Consider the following 19,577-nt stretch of genomic DNA (forward strand, 5'->3'; position numbering starts at 1 on the left):
CACCAGATGGCGAGCTATTGCAGAACATGCGTATCTACAGCGACAGATGCCATCGAACATATTAATCGCCTAAATAGAAACATTACTCCTACTTAAAAAAAGACAAGATTAGCTAGAGACAGAACGGGTATAGTAGTTTCACCAATTTATACAACACATGGATTTCTTAGACACTTGTCTACTTCTGAAGTCCTGAATTAAATTAGAAAATACGTCCCATTTGATGCTGCTTATTTTTAATACCACTGATGAATATTTATAGACTTGCATAGCACTGAAGTGGTCCTCGGGGTGCTTAAAGAAGCAATTATTATTTAGGAGGTAAACAGTGGCACCAACAGAGATGGTAAGTGAAGACAGAAGAGCAAGGCACATAGGAAAGTGAAAAAGCAGAGGGTTTGTTTTATTTCAATGAAGGGTCAGCCTGCTGGTGTCTCGTGTGTGTCTCCATATGTTTAACAAGAGTCTCTTTTTGGCCGAAACATTTCATGCATGTTGTGCACTGATATGGTCTTTCTCCCGTATGGGTTCTATAATGTCTACGAAGACTGTCCCTCCACGTGAAGGTTCGGTTACATTTGACACACTGAAAAGGTTTCTCTCCAGAATGCGTTCTCTCATGTCCCAAAAGACGATGCCTTTGAGAAAAGCTTTTATCACAGACAGAGCAGTGATATGGTTTCTCACCAGAATGTGTCCTTTCGTGAGAAATAAGATGTCCCTTCGACCTGAAGCATTTCTTACATTCTTTACACTCATAATTACACTTAGGAGATGCATTATGTCCAGAGGTTTTTTCAGCGTTAGGCATATTGTCTCCAAAATATATTATTTGTTTGCAGATTCCTTCGTAGTAACTAGAATGCGTTTTGTTCACAAAGTCACTGTCAGATTTACTAGCTTTCACGTCTCCTAAGTTCCTACTACTTGCAGACCACTTGCCAATCCTGGAGTCGGAAGCTGCCTCGGAGATTAGGACCACTTTCACATTTTCTGATGAATCTTTACGTGGGAGGCTTGTTCCATCATACGTTACAGATTCTTCATTCACGAATGTTCTAGCGTCCTCACCTGTTGCATTAAAATGGGAGTCAAGTCATTAGGTTTTAAATGTGATACAAAGCCCAATATTATCATGTTGTGAGAATAATCTAAGCAATGGTAATTCAGAAGCAAGCTCAATACCATAGTCTATCATTTGATAATAAATATAATTTCCAACAATATTGTAAACAAGCTGCCAGTGAATTCAATAACATTAAATACAGTTATGAAATGCTTGAGGTATTCCCTCTGTTTTCTCATCTCTGTTTAATTAACCAAATGTTCATGGACTCTTGAGAATCCTACTTACTGAGATGGCAGACCAAGCAATGCTGCTTAACTGACTGTTTTCTATTTTCTTTCTCCTCTGTAGGAAGTTGGCTCTGTATGCACTATTTCAAAGTAAGGAATAGTATGCATAGAGTCCAAGGGTTCCCCTTAGAGGTAAGATAGTGGAAAAAATAGATAATTCTAATGCTCTATTTTGTGGTAGTGTGGTCGAGCAGTAGGCTTATCAGAGGAGTAGTGTTAAGCATTTGTTGTACATACACAGGCAATAAATGAGGAACACACACTCAGAGACAATTCCAGGCCAATAGGTTTTTGTATAGAAAAATATATTTTCTTAGTTTATTTTAAGAACCACAGGTTCAAGATTTACAAGTAATACTTCAAATGAAAGGTATTTCAGGTAGGAACTTTATGAACTTTGAATTAGCAAAATAGCATATACAGTTTTCACATAAATGACATATAGCTATTTTAAAACTAGACAGTGCAATTTTCAACAGTTCCTGGGGGAGGTAAGTGTTTGTTAGTTTTTGCAGGTAAGTAAACCACCTACGGGGTTCAGGTTTGGGTCCAAGGTAGCCCACCATTGGGGGTTCAGAGCAACCCCAAAGTTACCACACCAGCAGCTCAGGGCCGGTCAGGTGCAGAGGTCAGAGTGGTGCCCAAAACGCATAGGCTTCAATGAAGAAGGGGGTGCCCCGGTTCCAGTCTGCCAGCATGTAAGTACCCGCGTCTTTGGGGGGCAGACCGGGGGGGGTTTTGTAGGGCACTGGGGGGGAAGGGGACAAGTCAGCACAGAAAGTACACCCTCAGCGGCACGGGGGCGGCCGGGTGCAGTGTGCAAACAAGCGTCTGGTTCGCAATAGGATTCAATGGGAGACCAAGGGGTCTCTTCAGTGATGCAGGCAGGCAAGGGGGTGGGGGGCTCCTCGGGGTAGCCACCACCTGGGCAAGGAAGAGGGCCACCTGGGGGTCGCTCCTGCACTGGAGGTCGGATCCTTCAGGTCCTGGGGGGCTGCGGGTGCAGAGTCTTTACCAGGCGTCGGGTCTTTGAAGCAGGCAGTCGCGGTCAGGGGGAGCCTCGGGATTCCCTCTGCAGGTGTCGCTGTGGGGGCTCAGGGGGGTCAACTCTGGCTACTTGCGGTCTCGTAGTCGCTGGGGAGTCCTCCCTGTGGTGTTTGTTCTCCACAAGTCGAGCCGGGGGTGTTGGGTGCAGAGTGCAAAGTCGCACGCTTCCGGCGGGAAACGTGTGTTGTTTCAAAGTTGCTTCTTTGTTGCAAAGTTGCAGTCTTTGGGGAACAGAGCCGCTGTCCTCGGGAGTTCTTGGTCCTTCTAGATGCAGGGTAGTCCTCTGAGGCTTCAGAGATTGCTGGACCCTGGGAACGCGTCGCTGGAGAAGTGTCTTTAGAAGTGGGGAGACAGGCCGGTAGAGCTGGGGCCAAAGCAGTTGGTGTCTCCGTCTTCTCTACAGGTTTTTCAGTTCAGTAGTCCTCTTCTTCTTAGGTTGCAGGAATCTCTCTTGCTGGGTTCTGGGAGCCCCTAAAAACAGAATTTAGGGGTGTGTTTAGGTCTGGGAGGGCAGTAGCCAATGGCTACTGTCCTTGAGGGTGGTTACACCCTCTTTGTGCCTCCTCCCTGAGGGGAGGGGGGGCACATTCCTATCCCTATTGGGGGAATCCTCCATCTGCAAGATGGAGGATTTCTAAAAGTCAGAGTCACCTCAGCTCAGGACACCTTAGGGGCTGCCCTGACTAGCAAGTGACTCCTTGTTTTTCTCATGATCTCCTCCGGCCTTGCCGCCAAATGTTGGGCCGTGGCTGGAGGGGGCTTGCAACTCCACTAGCTGGAGTGCCCTGGGGTGCTGTTACAAAGGGGGTGAGCCTTTGAGGCTCACCGCCAGGTGTTACAGTTCCTGCAGGGGGAGGTGAGAAGCACCTCCACCCAGTACAGGCTTTGTTACTAGCCACAGAGTGACAAAGGCACTCCCCCATGTGGCCAACAACATGTCTGGTGTGTGGCAGGCTGCTAAAACCAGTCAGCCTACACGGGTAGTCGGTTAAGGTTTCAGGGGGCACCTCTAAGGTGCCCTCTGGGGTGTATGTTACAATAAAATGTACACTGGCATCAGTGTGCATTCATTGTGCTGAGAAGTTTGATACCAAACTTCACAGTTTTCAGTGTAGCCATTATGGTGCTGTGGAGTTCGTGCATGACAGACTCCCAGACCATATACTCTTATGGCTGCCCTGCACTTACAATGTCTAAGGTCTTGCTTAGACACTGTAGGGGCACAGTGCTCATGCACTTATGCCCTCACCTATGGTATAGTGCACCCTGCCTTAGGGCTGTAAGGCCTGCTAGAGGGCTGACTTATCTATACCTATAGGCAGTGTGAGGTTGGCATGGCACCCTGAGGGGAGGGCCATGTCGACTTAGTCTTTTTATCCCCAATAGCACACACAAGCTGGCAAGTGCTGAGTGAGGGGCCCCAGGGTGGCATAAGACATGCTGCAGCCCTTGGAGACCTTCCCTGGCATCAGGGCCCTTGGTACCAGGGGTACCAGTTACTAGGGACTTACCTGGATGCCAGGGTGTGCCAATTGTGGAAACAAAGGTACAGGTCAGGGAAAGAACACTGGTGCTGGGGCCTGATTAGCAGGCCTCAGCACACTTTCAAATCATAACTTGGCATCAGCAAAGGCAAAAAGTCAGGAGGTAACCATGCCAAGGAGGCATTTCCTTACATCCTCTCACTCCGGTTTCTCTTTCTCCTCGCACTCCTCTCTCTCACTCTTGAGCTCCCCCTCTCCCTCACCGCTGCTCCCCCACCTCTCTTTTCTCTCTCTCATGCTGCATTCCCACCGCTGCTGGCCCTGCCCCCTTTTTTTGCATCGTTTTCTGTCTCTGCTCCCGCCTCCCAGCTGTCCTCTCCTCCCTCCTTAACGGCGGCCGCTGCGCAGCGGGCATGCCCAAGGCAAGCCTGTCTGCGGCCATCCATGCCTGGAACGCGCCTAGCGCCAGAACCCCTGGGTTCTGGCTCCCCACACCGCCGTGACACAAGATGCCGCTACGGCGCCATCACCCTCCACGCGCACAACACCGTCCACTCATCCACCTGCCATCAGGCCTCCTCGCACCTCACGCGCGGACCCTTCTCCTGTCGGAACTGCACCTGCAACCCACCCACCCACGAGGCAGGACGCAACCATCTCAGATGCATCCTACTCAACACCCGCTCAGTCCACAAACACGCCATCGAACTCTGGAACCTACGCAACTCAGCCTCCCCTGATGTCGCCTTCCTAACCGAACCTGGATGAACCCCTCCTCAGCGCCCGACATCGCCACAGCCAACCTGGATCCGTAGGGACAGCACCAACAGCCCAGGCGGAGGTGTCACCCTCGTCCACAGGAATACCCTAAGAATCACACCTGCACTTCCAGATCCACACAAATTTAAACACCATCCTCAGAGGGACCCTCGTTTACAGACCCTCCTGACCCCTACAGCAGTTCAGCGACTCCATCTCCGACGTCATCAGCACGCACGTCCTCGCATCCACAGACTACATACTCTTCTGGGACCTGAACTTCCACCTCGAGAACACCAACTACAACAACCCCACCACCCTGCTCGTCTACCTCGCCAACCTCGGCCTCAAGCAGCTCGTCACGACACTCACCCACTCCGCAGGACACACGATCTACCCCATCTTCTCTGCCAGCAAACACGTCTCCTTCAGCCACACCACCGAACTCCACTGGACCAACCACCACTGCATCAACTTCACCTTCGAGAAACCCAACAACGCACCAACAACTGCAGCAAATTCCCCACCACAGATGGAACAAGGTCACAGAAGACCAGCTGATCACCACCCTCTCGCAGAACCCACCAATTGACATCACAGACACAGCCACCACACCCTCAGGCAATGGATCGACGACTGTGCCAACACTCTCGCCCCGATCAAGAAACCTTCAAATAGACGCACCAACAGAAAGGCCTTCTCATTCACCGCCGACCTCCAAGAATCCAAGTAAACATGCCGAAGACTCGAGAAAAAGTGGCGCCAGGAACAGACACCGGAAAACCACACAGCCTTCAAGAACGCCATCCGCAGACACCACCAACTCATCCGAACCGCCAAAAGAACCACCTTCAAAGAACATATCGACAACAACACACACAGCTATAAGGAGCTCTTCAACATTGTGAAGGAACTCTCCAACCCCGGTTCCAACGTCGACATCCCACCATCGCAAGATCTCTGCGACTCCCTAGCCATCTTCTTCTATTGCACGATCCCAGCCATCCATGACAGCTTCAATTCCCAGACCCTCCCCCGTCAACTACCAACACCACAGACTCACCACCCCACAGCCACACCAACCTCTTGCTCTCCTGGACCCACATCAACAACAACGACACCATCAAAATCATGACCACCATCCACTCCGGCTCACCATCCGACCCCTGTCCTCACCACATCTTCAACAAGGCGAGCTCCGTCATCCCAACTTTGGAAGGTCATCAACAGTTCCTTCGAGACCGCAACCTTCCTGGAGAGCTGGAAACACGCGGAGATCAAAACCCTCCTCAAGAAGCCCAAGGCGGACCTAAAGAACTTCTTGCCCATCTCCCTGCGCCCCTTCCCGGCAAAAGTCATAGAGAAATTTGTCAACAAACAACTGACCTGCTTCCTCGAGGAGAACAACACTCTGGACTCGTCCTACTCCGGATTCCGCAGCAACCACTGCACCGAAGCCACCATCATCAGGATCCTACTTGACAACGGTGAAACCGCGGCCCTCATCCTCCAGGACCTCTCGGCTGCCTTCGACACTGGCTGCCACCACACCCTATTCAGACACCTCAACGACGCAGGGATCTGCAACAGAGCCCTGGACTTGATCACCTCCTTCCTCACCGGCATAACCTAGAGAGTCCGCCTCCCTCCATTCCGCTCTGAAGCCACCAAGATAATCTGCGGCGTACCCAGGGGTCGTCCCTCAGCCCGACCCTCTTTAACGTTTACAAGGCTCCACTCACAAACATTGTCCGATCACACAACCTCAACATCGTCTCATACACCGATGACACCCAGCTGATCCTCTCCCTCACCAAGGACCCCCCACTGCCAAAACCAACCTCCACGAGGGAGTGAAGGCCATCGTCGAATGGATGAAGAACAGCTGCCTGAAACTGAATTCTGACAAAACTGAGGTCCTCATCCTAAGCTCCACCCCCTACGCCTGGGACGACTCCTGTCTGGCCTGCCACACTGGGATGTGCACCGACACGAATCGACCACGCACACAACCTGGGGTACATTGTGGACTCATCGCTATCAATGACCCAGCAAGTCATCGCCGCCTCTTCCTCCTGCTTCAACACCCTCTGCATGCTTCGGAAGATCTACAAATGGATCCCCACTGGAAACAGGACGGTCACCTAAGCCCTTGTAAGCAGCAGACTGGACTACGGCAACGCCCTCTATGCAGGAACCACGGCCAAGCTCCAGGAAAGACTGCAACGCATACTGAATGCCTCTGCACGCCTTATTCTGGACATCCCCCGCCACAGCCACATCACAGCCCACCTGAGAGACCTGCACTGGCTCTCAGTCACGTTCAAGCTCCTCACCCATGCTCACAAAGCGCTGCACAACACCAGACCAGAATACCTCAGATGACTCCTTCTACACCCCGACCCGGCAGCTTTGCTCCGCTGACCTTGCCCTCTCTACCATTCCAGGCAATCCACAGAACGACTGCCGGTGGCAGATCGTTCTCCCACCTTGTCGCCAAGACATGGAACACTCTTCCTATCCATCTGGAACAGACACAGGACATGATAACCTTCAAGGGACACCCCAAGACCTGGCTGTTTGAGCAGTAGCAGCCCACCCACCCCCCATAGCGTTGAGACACTCATGGGTGAGTAGTGCGCTTTACAAATGCTATGATTGGTTGTGAGTGGGCTGGGCTGGTAAGTTTAGTCTTGGAATGGTTCCAGACATTTCTGTACTATTGATTCAATGAATATGTACGTGCTCAAACTTCTCCGTTACTTCCAGGTTCCACAACTCTCTGCATTGTCACTGATCCCTTTGGTGGGCATGTGAAGGGATGTTAACTGGCAAGGTAACAGACCTATCACAACCACACATGCCACAGGTGCAAATCTACGCCACTAATATTCGAGCCCTCCTGTGGCTGGGCAATGGCTTAGCCAACTATGGCAGTATAGAACAATGTCTCAAACAGCATTTGCTTTGGACAGAGGTGAACTGCTTTTGGTGATGAGCTTTCTTTTCCTGAATGGATTACAAGCACAAGTTCTTACCCTAGCACTCCCAGTTACCTCACCTAATGCACCATGTGAGGCTCACACTCAAAGTACAAACACAAGTAAAAATGTGTGATTCAGATACTGGCTTTGTTTGAGGGTTGTTTAGAGGACTTCATGTTAAACAAACACGTTTTTTAATCTCCACACTAAAACCCACCAGAAACCTCAAACACAACCTTTCATGTAAGGCACAGTCTAGAGAACAACTTCAAGATCGCACTAATATAACTAAAAATGCACTGCCTTCTATTAGGGCCTTATGACTACTTTTTAGGCAAGTCTTATGATCATATCTCATGTCAATGGCACAGCACACTAAAAAGGTACAGTTAAAAGGCTAACCTGAAAGAGAGCAAAATGTGGTCTAAAAAAAAAAACTACAGAACCAAAAAAAAAGGAATTAGACATTTCAAATAAAAAATCTGTGTGTCCAATGTCAATCCTCCCAGCTGAGAGTGAATAATTCAGAAGAAACTCATTTTGTGTGCCAGAATATGAGATACAAGTCTAGGGTTAGAATGGGTTAAATATATGGACAGTACTACATGAAGTGAACAGACCATTTCAGAAGGGATACTCGTTCAATTAGTCATTGAAATAGTTCTCACTGGGACTGTGCTGTTCTGAAAAAGCTGCCACCTGCATTCAGGCAGAGTCATCCTCTGGTTTAGGTCGTACCCATATCCAGAGGTTATACTCCAACCCTTGTGGAGAGCAGCAGTGGCATTTTATAGCTCATGGAAAAAGATAACTAAAGTTTCAATGTACCCTTCTTCTAATTAAACATTAGGCTCCATCATTCTGATTTACTGTGAAACCACACTCCCAATAAAAGGCAGGAACACACAAGCCTTCCTCGCATCATGTGTTAGTAAGGACAGAAGGGGATAACGCTAAAGCCAAATAGAGATAATGATCCATTACAGCCCCCAACAGGTAGAAATTAAATTGGCTCAGCATTTAAAGACTGTGATGCATTTTATAAATGATGCAAGGATATGGGTGGCAAATGATTCTGACTACTTGATCCACTAAATGTACCATATCAATACGCTGAAACTCTTTCTGACAAAGCAGTTTAATTAACCAGAACTGTGCTTCATAACCTTCTGACTTCTCTGGACCCCACACTCAATAAATACTGTAAGTGTGCTACCACCGCCCACGCAATGTCTACAATTTGCTCTCAAAACAATACACAAAAAATACAGAAACAAATACACAAATCATGAACTTTTTATTTTATTCATAAACAAAAAATAGGCAGGAATTTGAATTTTATGTGGAAAGTTGAAACTTTTTAAAATGCAATTTTATCTCTAAAAGACAAAGCAATGTTCTAGGCTCCAATATATTGCTTTGTCTTTGCTCCTAGCGTGTGTTCTCTTTTAGTTGGCTCATACCAATGCTTCATACATACTAGGTTCAGTTTACGATACCTGCGCTGCTCTCACAAGGAAGAGAAGGTTATGACTTCATTTTTAACCTCCGATTTCAAATTCCTTCAGATTGAAAGCGTTTAGATAAATTCTGCTTTTTTTATCCCCATATACTTTACTAATCTGCTAATATTATCTAACTTTCAAAACAGCCTCCCTCCATCCCCATGTAGGCCTATGGTACCCCAGGTTAATAACCCAGAAAAAGAATGTGCGACTTCAGTCGAAGAAATGTGCTTATGGTGGCTTCATGAACCTAATTCAAAGTAATGCACATGCAGGAGACTTCGGCCCCAGTGAACACCACCTCCCCGAAGGAGAACTGGTCCAGAGACCATGCGGGTAAAGCTAAAATGGCAGGATATAAATTCAGATTACACTGGACAGCATTAATATGGAATGAGAGTGGTAGATGAGTCAACAGCTGAATTTAATAGGTATCAAACTGGGTCTACATGTTAGATTAGAGGGCTAGGTTCTAACCTCTGATGTTTACCTTCTAAAACTGGATATATGAAGTTATTATAATGTGGAAGGAACAGCGTTGGTCAAGGTGTATAACCTACGACACCATCTCAACCAACAAAGATTCCAACAAAGCAAGGTTCTCCTCAAAAGAATCAACTACTGAGTGCATCACAGCTCAGCTGTTCTTTCAGACCACTTGACAGATAAATCCTCATAAATCAAGTTATAAATGAATTATGCACAAACAAGCTGGGTAAAGTCGGAAAGCATATCCTCACTTCAATCAACACCCACTCTTTCAATGGCCTAGCCTACTTTCTCCATCTCTGAAAGATGAAGTCATCCAAACAACCCTTATAAAAAAAGAAGAAAAAAAAAGGTGATTGGCAATGCTCCAACTTTGCTTCTCAACATTAATCCTTCTATTTTCCACATTTCACTCCACTCAGAGCTGGACCAATCCTTCCCTTACAAAAGGAGCCCAACCTGGAGCAGAGGACCTCGCTAATTTATGCCCAGTCACCGTTCCCTTCCACAAGAAAATAAAAATAAAAATGCAGCCACCCATCTAGACAAAAAAATTAAGGGTGCGTGGTAATGTGTGGGCCTCCAGGCTTTGAAAAAACAAAAATGGTACTAGACCTGGAGGATGAGTAACTTGAATAATCCACTCGACAACTGTAATGTACTTGATCTATAAACGGGCCTCAACTTTTGTGATCCTAGGCAAATATTTTAGTTTACAGAGTCACCTTTTTCTCCATCCTCGCGAGTGCACCTTCAAATATATGAGCTCATCATTTCTGCTGTAGAAAAAAAACTCTTTGATTACACAGACTAAATGTTTGCTCCATGTATGCTAAGCAACTAGCCCACACATAGAGGACACATGATCCATGACTTGCCTCTTAGTTTACTAATAGCATTACGATCAGGGCAGGAGTGTTTCTCAGTTTAAATTTAAAGGAGGATTCTTAATATATATATACATATATTATTAATCATGATGTGGTAGCGCACTGTCATTTACACACTGTAAATTTCCAAGAAATGCCCAGAAACCTTCCCACTAACTTGCAGCTTTACTGATCAAACTATATAGGGCCTGATTCTTACCTTGGCGGTCGGCGGAGAGGCGGCGGTCGGACCGCGAACAGACTGGCGGTCCAAAAAATGGCATTCTGACCGCGGCGGTCACCGCCGCGATCGACCGCCACTTCCCCACTCCGACCGCCACGGCGGTCATGACCGACGGGCTGGAGTTCGCACACTCCGGCCCGGCGGTCGACCCAAGACCGCCAACCGTATCATGACCCTGCTTACCGCCGCGGTTTTTGGCGGTCGGGAACCGCCATGCGAACCATGGCGGTAGGCACTATCGGGGCCAGGGAATTCCTTCCCTGGCACTGATAGGGGTCTCCCCCACCCCCCACTGCCCCCCACGAGTCCTCCCCCCACACCCTCCACCCCCCTGCCACCCCCCAGAGGTGGTACGAACCCCCTGCCCCCCCCGACATGCACATACACGCACCCCGACATGCACGCACCCCCAACATGCACATATGCACACCCCCTACACACACACATACACAACGGGGGCACATACCCGCACACATACATGCCGACATGCGCACCCGCCGAACTACACACATTGCCCAAAGGCACAGCAGCACCCCCCGCCCGCATGCACATACACGCACCCCGACATGCACGCACCCCCAACATGCACATATGCACACCCCCTACACACACACATACACAACGGGGGCACATACCCGCACACATACATGCCGACATGCGCACCCGCCGAACTACACACATTGCCCAAAGGCACAGCAGCACCCCCCCGCCCGCATGCACGCACTCACACACCCCCTCTACACACCCCCATGCACGCACACATCACACAACACCCCCCCACCCCCTCCCCTCACGGACGATCAACTTACCTTGTGCGTTGGTCCTCCGGGAGGCGACGGGAGCCATAGGGACGTGACCGCCAACAGAAGACCGCCAACAGAAGACCGCCACACAGAAATGTGGGTCGTAATTCTGGGGGCGGTGTTCTGCTGGCGTGGCGGTGGAGGTTGACCAGTCTCCACTTTCCCGCCGACCGCCAGTGTGGCTGCTGGCGGTATTCCGGCGGAACGCTCCCAGCGGTCCGAATACGCGCAGCGGCATACCGCCGCGGTCGGCGGTCTTTACCGCGGCGGTAACTCTGCGGTCTTGCGAAAAGACCGCCAAGGTCAGAATCAGGCCCATAGTGTATTAACAATAATCTGTGAAAATTGGGTTTCAGAAAAACATTTATCATTTGCACATCACCAAGTAAAGTGTTCTGATTTGTTTTCATCCTATGAATGTATTTTGTGATCACACAAGAGTACAAAAATGAGCTTTCACAACTACTGAAATATATTTTCAAATGTTTGCACAGTTGACTTATACAAATGTGTTAGGAAAACCCTGACACACTGTAGCTATTATTTCACACTCTTTGTAAAGCAGGTCAGAGAACTCTGCAGTTGGAAGGAAAATTAATTGTACGACAAAGTGACTTCTGACCTCTATCTCTGAACACAGAGCAAATGAGACAGGATTGGAACAAGATTAAGGGCCTCTTTATTGCTCCTTTACTTTCTAACTGAACAGAACACAGCACTTGTTCTTTGCTAACTAGCCAGAAGTGTGAGTAGGTCCTGAAAATAGCTCAACCTGATGAAATATCACTTGCCATAGTGCATGAGCGAGTAGCTTTTTCAAGGCCTGGACTCTCCCACAACATCACAAGAATAGAACAAAGAGATGCAAGAAGCAAACTACCAAACAGCACGCCTTCTCCTGACAAACCCTGAGAATGTGATTTGAAACAAGAACCCACCCTATATCTTATAAGCACCTTCTCCTCTTCCGCAGCCAAATGTGGGCCTCTCTTTACAAAGCCTCTCACCACATCAAAATATCTCCACAATGACCACTCTTCTGCACTCCCAGGCCCTCTTAAATCCGCACTGCTGTACTACCACTAGTAGAGGCATCCGTCCTGTAAATCGCCTCCTTTTCATGCCACCTCCTGTTGCTTTCTAGCTAGTGTCCATAAATCCCATACATACTTACTTCACAATGCAGAAGAATTAGTATATAACATGGTAGAAAAGCTATTCCTATGTTTATTACGTAACCAGCAACAATTGTAATAGTAACAACAAAGAGAGCCTCAGTGCACCAATAGTTTAATTATAAACTCAAAGAGTTGTAAAATGATTCCTACAGGAATAATTCTGTCTGAAACATCACAAGCTATTCTTGACTGTGGTGCACAATCCAAGGTTGTGTTTAAATGAGGCATTTGTATGAGCTACACAATGGCAGGGAACAATGGTTTTTGCAAGAATAAAACTGAGATTAAAAAATATATATGTTTGCAATTCTTGCTCTGCTCACATAATCAAACCAATCCTGGGTCTACCCTCGACCTCTTTTGATGCTTCAAGTGATGCAGACAGAATCCAATTTTTGTAAAGTCTCTCCTCAAAGACGTTTACATTCGAAATAGAATGTAATCTTAAAGGCAGGCATCAAAAATGAACTAGGGAAACTCATGATATTACTAAGGTTGTGTAGACAGCAAGACCTATGTAGGAAAAACAATACATATGAAATGCACTGTAGAAACAGGACACCTCTTGTGGTCAGGCACATGCTATATCTTTCATGAGACTGCCCTGAGGCAGAAAACTAGCATAGACGACTTAACAGATAAAACCGTGTTTGACAGAAAATGCACGTCAGTATATTTTCCCAGAACTGATAATGGTCGGAAGAAATGCAAACGTGTGTGCACCTTAATCTGCTAAAGTAGTCTGCAATTTCCTGCATTCTCCCTAATAAAAACATTTCTCAGACATGTATTTTAAGTATCTGAACTCCAAAGCGTGACCTTTTTAAGTGCTGTCTTATGGTACAATGTTGTCTTATGGTACAACAAGTTGTCATTCTGTGCACAAGTGACTAATTAAAGTTGGAGAAATTGTTTGAAACGAGTCACACTGGCCTCCCTTACAAATATATATATTTTTAAATGTATGCCTCCCCACCACGCCTCAGTAAAAGTTCTATTTTATTACCAACTTCAAACTAATTCTAGCTCCCACAAAAATGTTTAATTTTCTAGACAGACATGACTTCAGCTGCCTGACAGGCTGAGAAAAGAGCATTAGAAACATTTAAAAAGTCACAATGGCATTTTGGATATGGCCCCAAATAGTGAAATGTAGAAAGAAGACCAGGGGCATGAAAGCATAGGGATAAAAAAAAAAAGATTACTTGGTTTACAGGGGGAAATTCAATGGCGTGAACTCCTGTTTATGAAGTGCGTGTGTCTTCAGGTGTCTAATAACACCCTCCTTTTGGCTGAAGCACTTCATGCATTTAGTGCACTGGTAAGGCCTTTCTCCTGTATGTGTCCTATAGTGCTTGAGAAGACCGTCCTTCCAAGTAAACCTTTTCAGGCATATGTCACACTGAAAAGGCCTCTCTCCCGAGTGTGTTCTCTCGTGTCCAACGAGCCGATGCTTTTGGGTAAACCTTTTATCACATACAGAACAATGATAAGGCTTCTCGCCAGAATGTACTCTCTCGTGACAGATAAGACTTCCCTTTTGTCGGAAGCCTTTTCCACATACTTTACAGTGATAATTAGGTTTACGAGAAACACTATTTTTTCTTATATGAGGTTCAATAATTCTGATGTGCTGCTTCAGGTCGCCATCACTCCCAGCCACTGTACACGGTTTACCGGTGTTCTCCAAATCTGACTGAGCTGCAAAAATCTGCACATTAAATAGACCCCCATCACGCTCAGAGTGCCCCATGGATAGCATTTCTTTGGGGGTCCAGTGATGTAAACTAGATTGAGTACTGTCATCAAAGTCACTTTCGTGTTTTTCAGATTTCATTTCTCTTTCGCTCCAATCACTTCCTGGCCACACATAGCTTCTAGAGCCTGGATCCTTCTCAGATGCCGGAAACATGTGGATCTTTTCTGATGAAACTTTGTAAGGAAGCTTGTTTTCAGCACCTGCAGCCTCGTGACCTGTTGTATTAAAACAGGAGTCAAGGCATTAACTTTTATGTCCAAGAAAAAGTAATCAATGGCACATTTTATCGTATTCCAATCAATAAAAGCAGAAGGAACTCAAACCCTGTGCAAAGAACACAGTCTGTATGATAATGTAGCATTATAACCCTTCTGCCATGTGATATACTAGTTGGTAAATGCCTTCTGACCTAGTTATAAACCGGAATGGCAGGAAAGGGTCTGTAATCTACAGTGAGGCTCTCAACAACTCGCACTGACCAAGGCAGAAGGGTTATAACGCTACATAAAGATTTAAAGTAAATAGGAACAAAATGCCACACACTGGGATGTTGGAGCACAGGGCCTACAACCAGTTATAAAATGATACTCTGATAGTTATTATCACATGTTATGTCTTCTGCACAGATAATGTTTAACAGGCACAGCCCACGGCAGAAGGCTGGATACATTATTGCCTACAGCTTCACAAAGAAGTCTCCAAAAAGTCAGTGCCAATAATTTTCTATAATGACACCATCATTTGCTCTGGGGACTCGAACTGGCGACTTAGAAAGACGCTAGCTCAGCTGTCCCCAGCAGCAGGGGCAGAGGAACCACGCCGCCACGCCTGGCCACTGCCAACAATTTTGAAGATATTTCCCTAGCTCTATGTGTACTTCAGTTTCTGATTTTAAATAAAAAAATGTTCATTAAGCTTTCCATAGCACCCCCTTGAATATTCTCCCCTCTTCTTTTCGCTCCTTAATTTCATTATATGTATTGTAATTTAGCAAAGCTCCTGGCCAAATCCAGATTAGTTTCTTCTGTCTGGCTTTGATTCCAGTAGTATTCCAATGTTCTTCCATTGTTCTGGGTGCCAGGTTCATACGTACATCAGTGGAGGTACAAGGTGATACCAATTACTTGAAGGGCAGTGAGCAAAGCAGGGAGAGCAATGCCGCAAAGGTGCCACGTTATACTCGCTTCAAGTGTAGCGGGTCGTGCAAATAACGTGGATTGTGGCTCTTCAGGGATAGTAAGAAGACTGGGAGGCCGGCTCTGCAGGCTACACCCCGCGGGAACAGTACAATGACATGAGTGGAGGACAGGGTGTAAGCAGGTGAGGCTTGTCTGGGGGAAAGGCCCAAACCAGCCCCCTGTACAATAAGGGTACAAAGGCACCCTAAGGAAGGTGCCGTACTTCAGAGAGAGACCAGAGCGCCTAAAAAGGTGCATCAGCATTATTCCATTGTCGTCACAATCCGGTAAAGTTAAGAGAAGGAAAACTTTGCAAGTTATTCTTACTAGAAACATAAATCAACAGTAAAATAAAATATTCCAGGCGAGTTGGCCTGTTCAGAAAACATTGACCTCTCTAAAAATAACCCCCAAGAAAGACCCCTTTCCCTAACTATTTATGGTGAAGGTTCTGGAGTGGATTCCCAGCAGCCTTTGACTTTGCAGGCACTGCTCCCTCACTTGCAGCCTTTGACTTTGCAGGCACTGCTCCCTCACTTGCATCCTTTTGTTTGCCCTGACTGTACTAACCTTTGATTTGTTTGCTATAGAAGAGGTGCGAGTGTGGGTCTCCCCGCCCGCCCTGCTCCTCCGGAAGAGAGAACAGATTCATAGCAAGCTCCGAATAGAGGATGACACTACCATAGTTCATTTTCTATACTAGAAGATCTGCCTAACGGAACTTGGCCATGCTGTTATCATAAAAAACGAACATGTCAACATTCTTCGGGAGAGCTGAAATGGGCCCTAGGCCTCTAGAGAACTTTGTTATGGCTACAGAAGCAGCATGTAACCTGAAATCTCCAAGTTACTCCACGGACCTGCACAATCTGGCAATGAGATCTAGAATGAGCACCCATACAAATGACACATTCTAAGAGCCATAGGGAGCGAGATCCAGGAATGGTTAGGTTCATGCCTCTCGTGAATAGGATAGCTGGTGCCTCTGGGCATAGCTCCACTGAGCCCTTGCTTTGTATTCACTGGTCTCCATTATAGCACCGTCACTGGTTTCCAACTAAGTCGGTAACTACCTTCATGGTGATCCAAACGCTGCTCAGCTTGAACCACAAAGCAGATGGTTTCCATATCACATTTTTACAACAGGCAATCACTTTGCTACAATGATGCATCTCACTGCAATGTCAAAGAAGAAAACCAGAATGCAAGGCTATCAATGCGTACACAATTCGACCCACTTATATAAACCTGTTCTTCAAAGAATACCTTGGCTCTCCTTTGGTAACATGGCCTGAGCAAGCAAGGCACCCTAACTGTGCAGCAGCTACTCACACAACAATGGAATAAAAACACTAAACTGGTGTTAGATACAAGAAAAAAATAAACTGTCTCCCATACTGGGAAGAGATGGATAAATACTTTCAAAAAGACATGAAATAACAAATCTAAAATTCAACAATGAAATAATTTGTACCAAAAATTGCTCAAGGTGGCCTCAAAGTAGAGTTCAAATTAAATCAGTGAGTCAAACAACATGGTCTCATTCGCAAAACCAAAGCTGAAACACAGCAAGCTGGCTTGATAGCTAGATGATGCAGGCCGAGGCACTGATGCTCCAGCTGGGAGAGTTGACCTATGTATTTGGGGGTGTTTAATTGCGTGGCAGGAAAAGAAGCACCAAGAACATCTGATGTAGTCAGATCTCAAGACTCAAACTTTTGGCAGTGTCAGTGGTGGTCGAGGCAGGGGTGAACCAGAACCAGGATGAATGCAGCTCAGACTCCTGGAGATGCTGTGCAGATCCTTGGACCACACAGAGGTTACCTCTGACAGGCCTGTCATAATGCAGTTCCAAGGGCACAACTTCAAACTTACTGACAGGCATGACACAGGAATTTAAAAGAATATATACAAAACCGGCACAATAAATCCCTTTGTTCAATCTCACCGAGCATCAGCTCTCTTTCCACAGGACCGCTGGGGCAAGTGCTCCCAGAAGGCAGGTTTCCTCCTTAAGGCAGGCTCTTAAGGCAGGCTCTTAACGCCTCAGCATTCAGGCTTCTGGGAACAACTTCTTCCTGCCGACAGGCCAGGCTCATCTAAGCTCCACAGAATCCAGACGTTTTGAAGAATTATGTTCTAGCTCCATTGTATATAGGCATTTTGAAAAAAAGATCCTCCAGCAGGCAGGTCTTCTGAAGGTTTGTATATCTATGTGGAATCCCAAAGATGCTAACATGGCTCTCCATTTCTGAAGACAATTGCTCGAGGTTAACATTCTAATCAGTGCAGTATCTGTCAGGCAGAGAAGGATTCTTCCCTAGGAAAAAAGGTAGTTCTTCTTTTCCTTTACCGTGAAGCAGTAGTTCAAGTATGGATTTTTGAATGGTAGATCTAGTTTATATCTGACAGAAATCCCCAAACGAATGTTTATTCAGACCTCCCTGCCCGGGACAGTATGATCTATGCTCTCGAAAGTTTCACTGTTACAAAATAAATTCCCAGAACCTCTTGCACATAACATCCTAACACAGTTTTACCATGGCATAACTGTTGTGTGGCCCTATCTTGGACTCCCATATCCCCTTTTGTCCCTCCCAGTTCAGCCCCCTAAGCCACAGAGCAGACACTCTCTCTGCTAGTTCCTAGTCTATGCCTCTCATGAAGGCATGGACGTGAAATGAGAAAAGTGTTACAGGCGCTACTCAGAAACAAATGCCTGCCCTCCAGGGCCAAACAGGAGAGTGACAGAACGTGTGGCACACCGAGGACTCCAAATCAAAATGCGTTTTTAATTTGAATATGCTATACTTCAGCCCAAGGACTTAAATCTCATGTTCCATAACTGCTACAAGTGTTCACCATAATTGGACTATATGTTGAATAGCCATCTTTTCAGACCAGAAATCTATAGATATAAATCAAATTAAAAGTCACTTTATGTTTAGAAAATGCTCCAAATTTACAATAAACTGGTTAATCCAGACATTCTCAAAGGCAATCCAAATGCATATCAAAGAGGCTGAAAAACCTTGAGTTCTTTCAATACAAAATGGCCAAATCTGTGACTCTGGCCAAGTTTGGCCGAAGGGTTACTCTGTAACAAATGTGATGGAAACAAATTTGACAGATGTCCTGTCCGCCATATTACAAGTTCCATGGGCTATAACAGAAATATAGTACGGCGGACAGGATATCGGTCACATTTGTAAACCCCCTCCCCCCCAAAAAACCTAAACCAGGCCATCAGTGTCCAGGGCATTTCTTCAAATCTCTTCTGTAAATGGAGCCATCATTCAGTTTGCTAGCAACTATGGCAATGTGTGTAGTCTTCTACTGGTGGCGAGTGGAGTCACTCATTATGCAACATTTCTGGAACAATGGGAGATGTAGTTATTCGCATGTTTCTTTGCATGTCAATTTTTTCAGTGGATGCTTTATAGATAATGGACCCATTGTGGTTCTGAGATAATGAAGCAACTGTTTGCTGTAGACGCCAAAACAAGTAACTGTATGACGGCTCAATTTACAAAAGAACACTAAAGAAATGCTTACCGCACAGTCCAGCTTGTTTGAATTCTGAGCACCAGGGATGACACATCTGCCCTATTCACTGCCCTTGCCGCAGTAAAAGCTGTGGAGCTGCATTCCGCCCGCATTTAGGAACCACGACTCACACAATAAAAATCTGTCCCTGCTCACTCATGAAGCTGGGTACCCTCTGACTGTAGTGCGCCAACTTCCACAGTGCTTATATGTGGTCGGACACGGGGACACATACCTGCAAATGGGGCCAAGACTTTCCTAGAGAGGAGTCTTTGCCTTAAACTGGATAACTTCTTGTCTTGGCGTGCCATCCAGGACAGGCTCATTAGTCACAACTCGGGGCACAACTTACATGCATGACGATACCATGACCACA

General features: G+C 46.5%; 1 protein-coding gene across 2 annotated transcripts in view; it reads right to left on the reverse strand.

The window, feature by feature from the left end:
- Positions 1-959: 959 nt before the first annotated feature.
- Positions 960-19,577, reverse strand: part of LOC138303546 (zinc finger protein 674-like) — a 52,646-nt gene continuing 34,028 nt past the window's right edge. Inside the window, exons 10-11 of one of the 2 annotated variants that reach the window (XM_069242788.1) lie at positions 13,924-14,692; positions 960-1,071 (exon numbers count right to left, since the gene is read on the reverse strand). In XM_069242788.1, the coding sequence (XP_069098889.1) occupies positions 13,929-14,692 (764 nt within the window). In that variant the 3' untranslated portion in view covers positions 960-1,071; positions 13,924-13,928. Of the gene's footprint in view, positions 1,072-12,200; positions 14,693-19,577 lie in introns of those variants that run through there. The other variant, XM_069242787.1, reaches the window with a different exon arrangement.

The sequence above is a fragment of the Pleurodeles waltl genome, chromosome 7 (genome assembly GCF_031143425.1).
Source record: "Pleurodeles waltl isolate 20211129_DDA chromosome 7, aPleWal1.hap1.20221129, whole genome shotgun sequence".
NCBI classification, from domain to species: Eukaryota; Metazoa; Chordata; class Amphibia; order Caudata; family Salamandridae; genus Pleurodeles; species Pleurodeles waltl.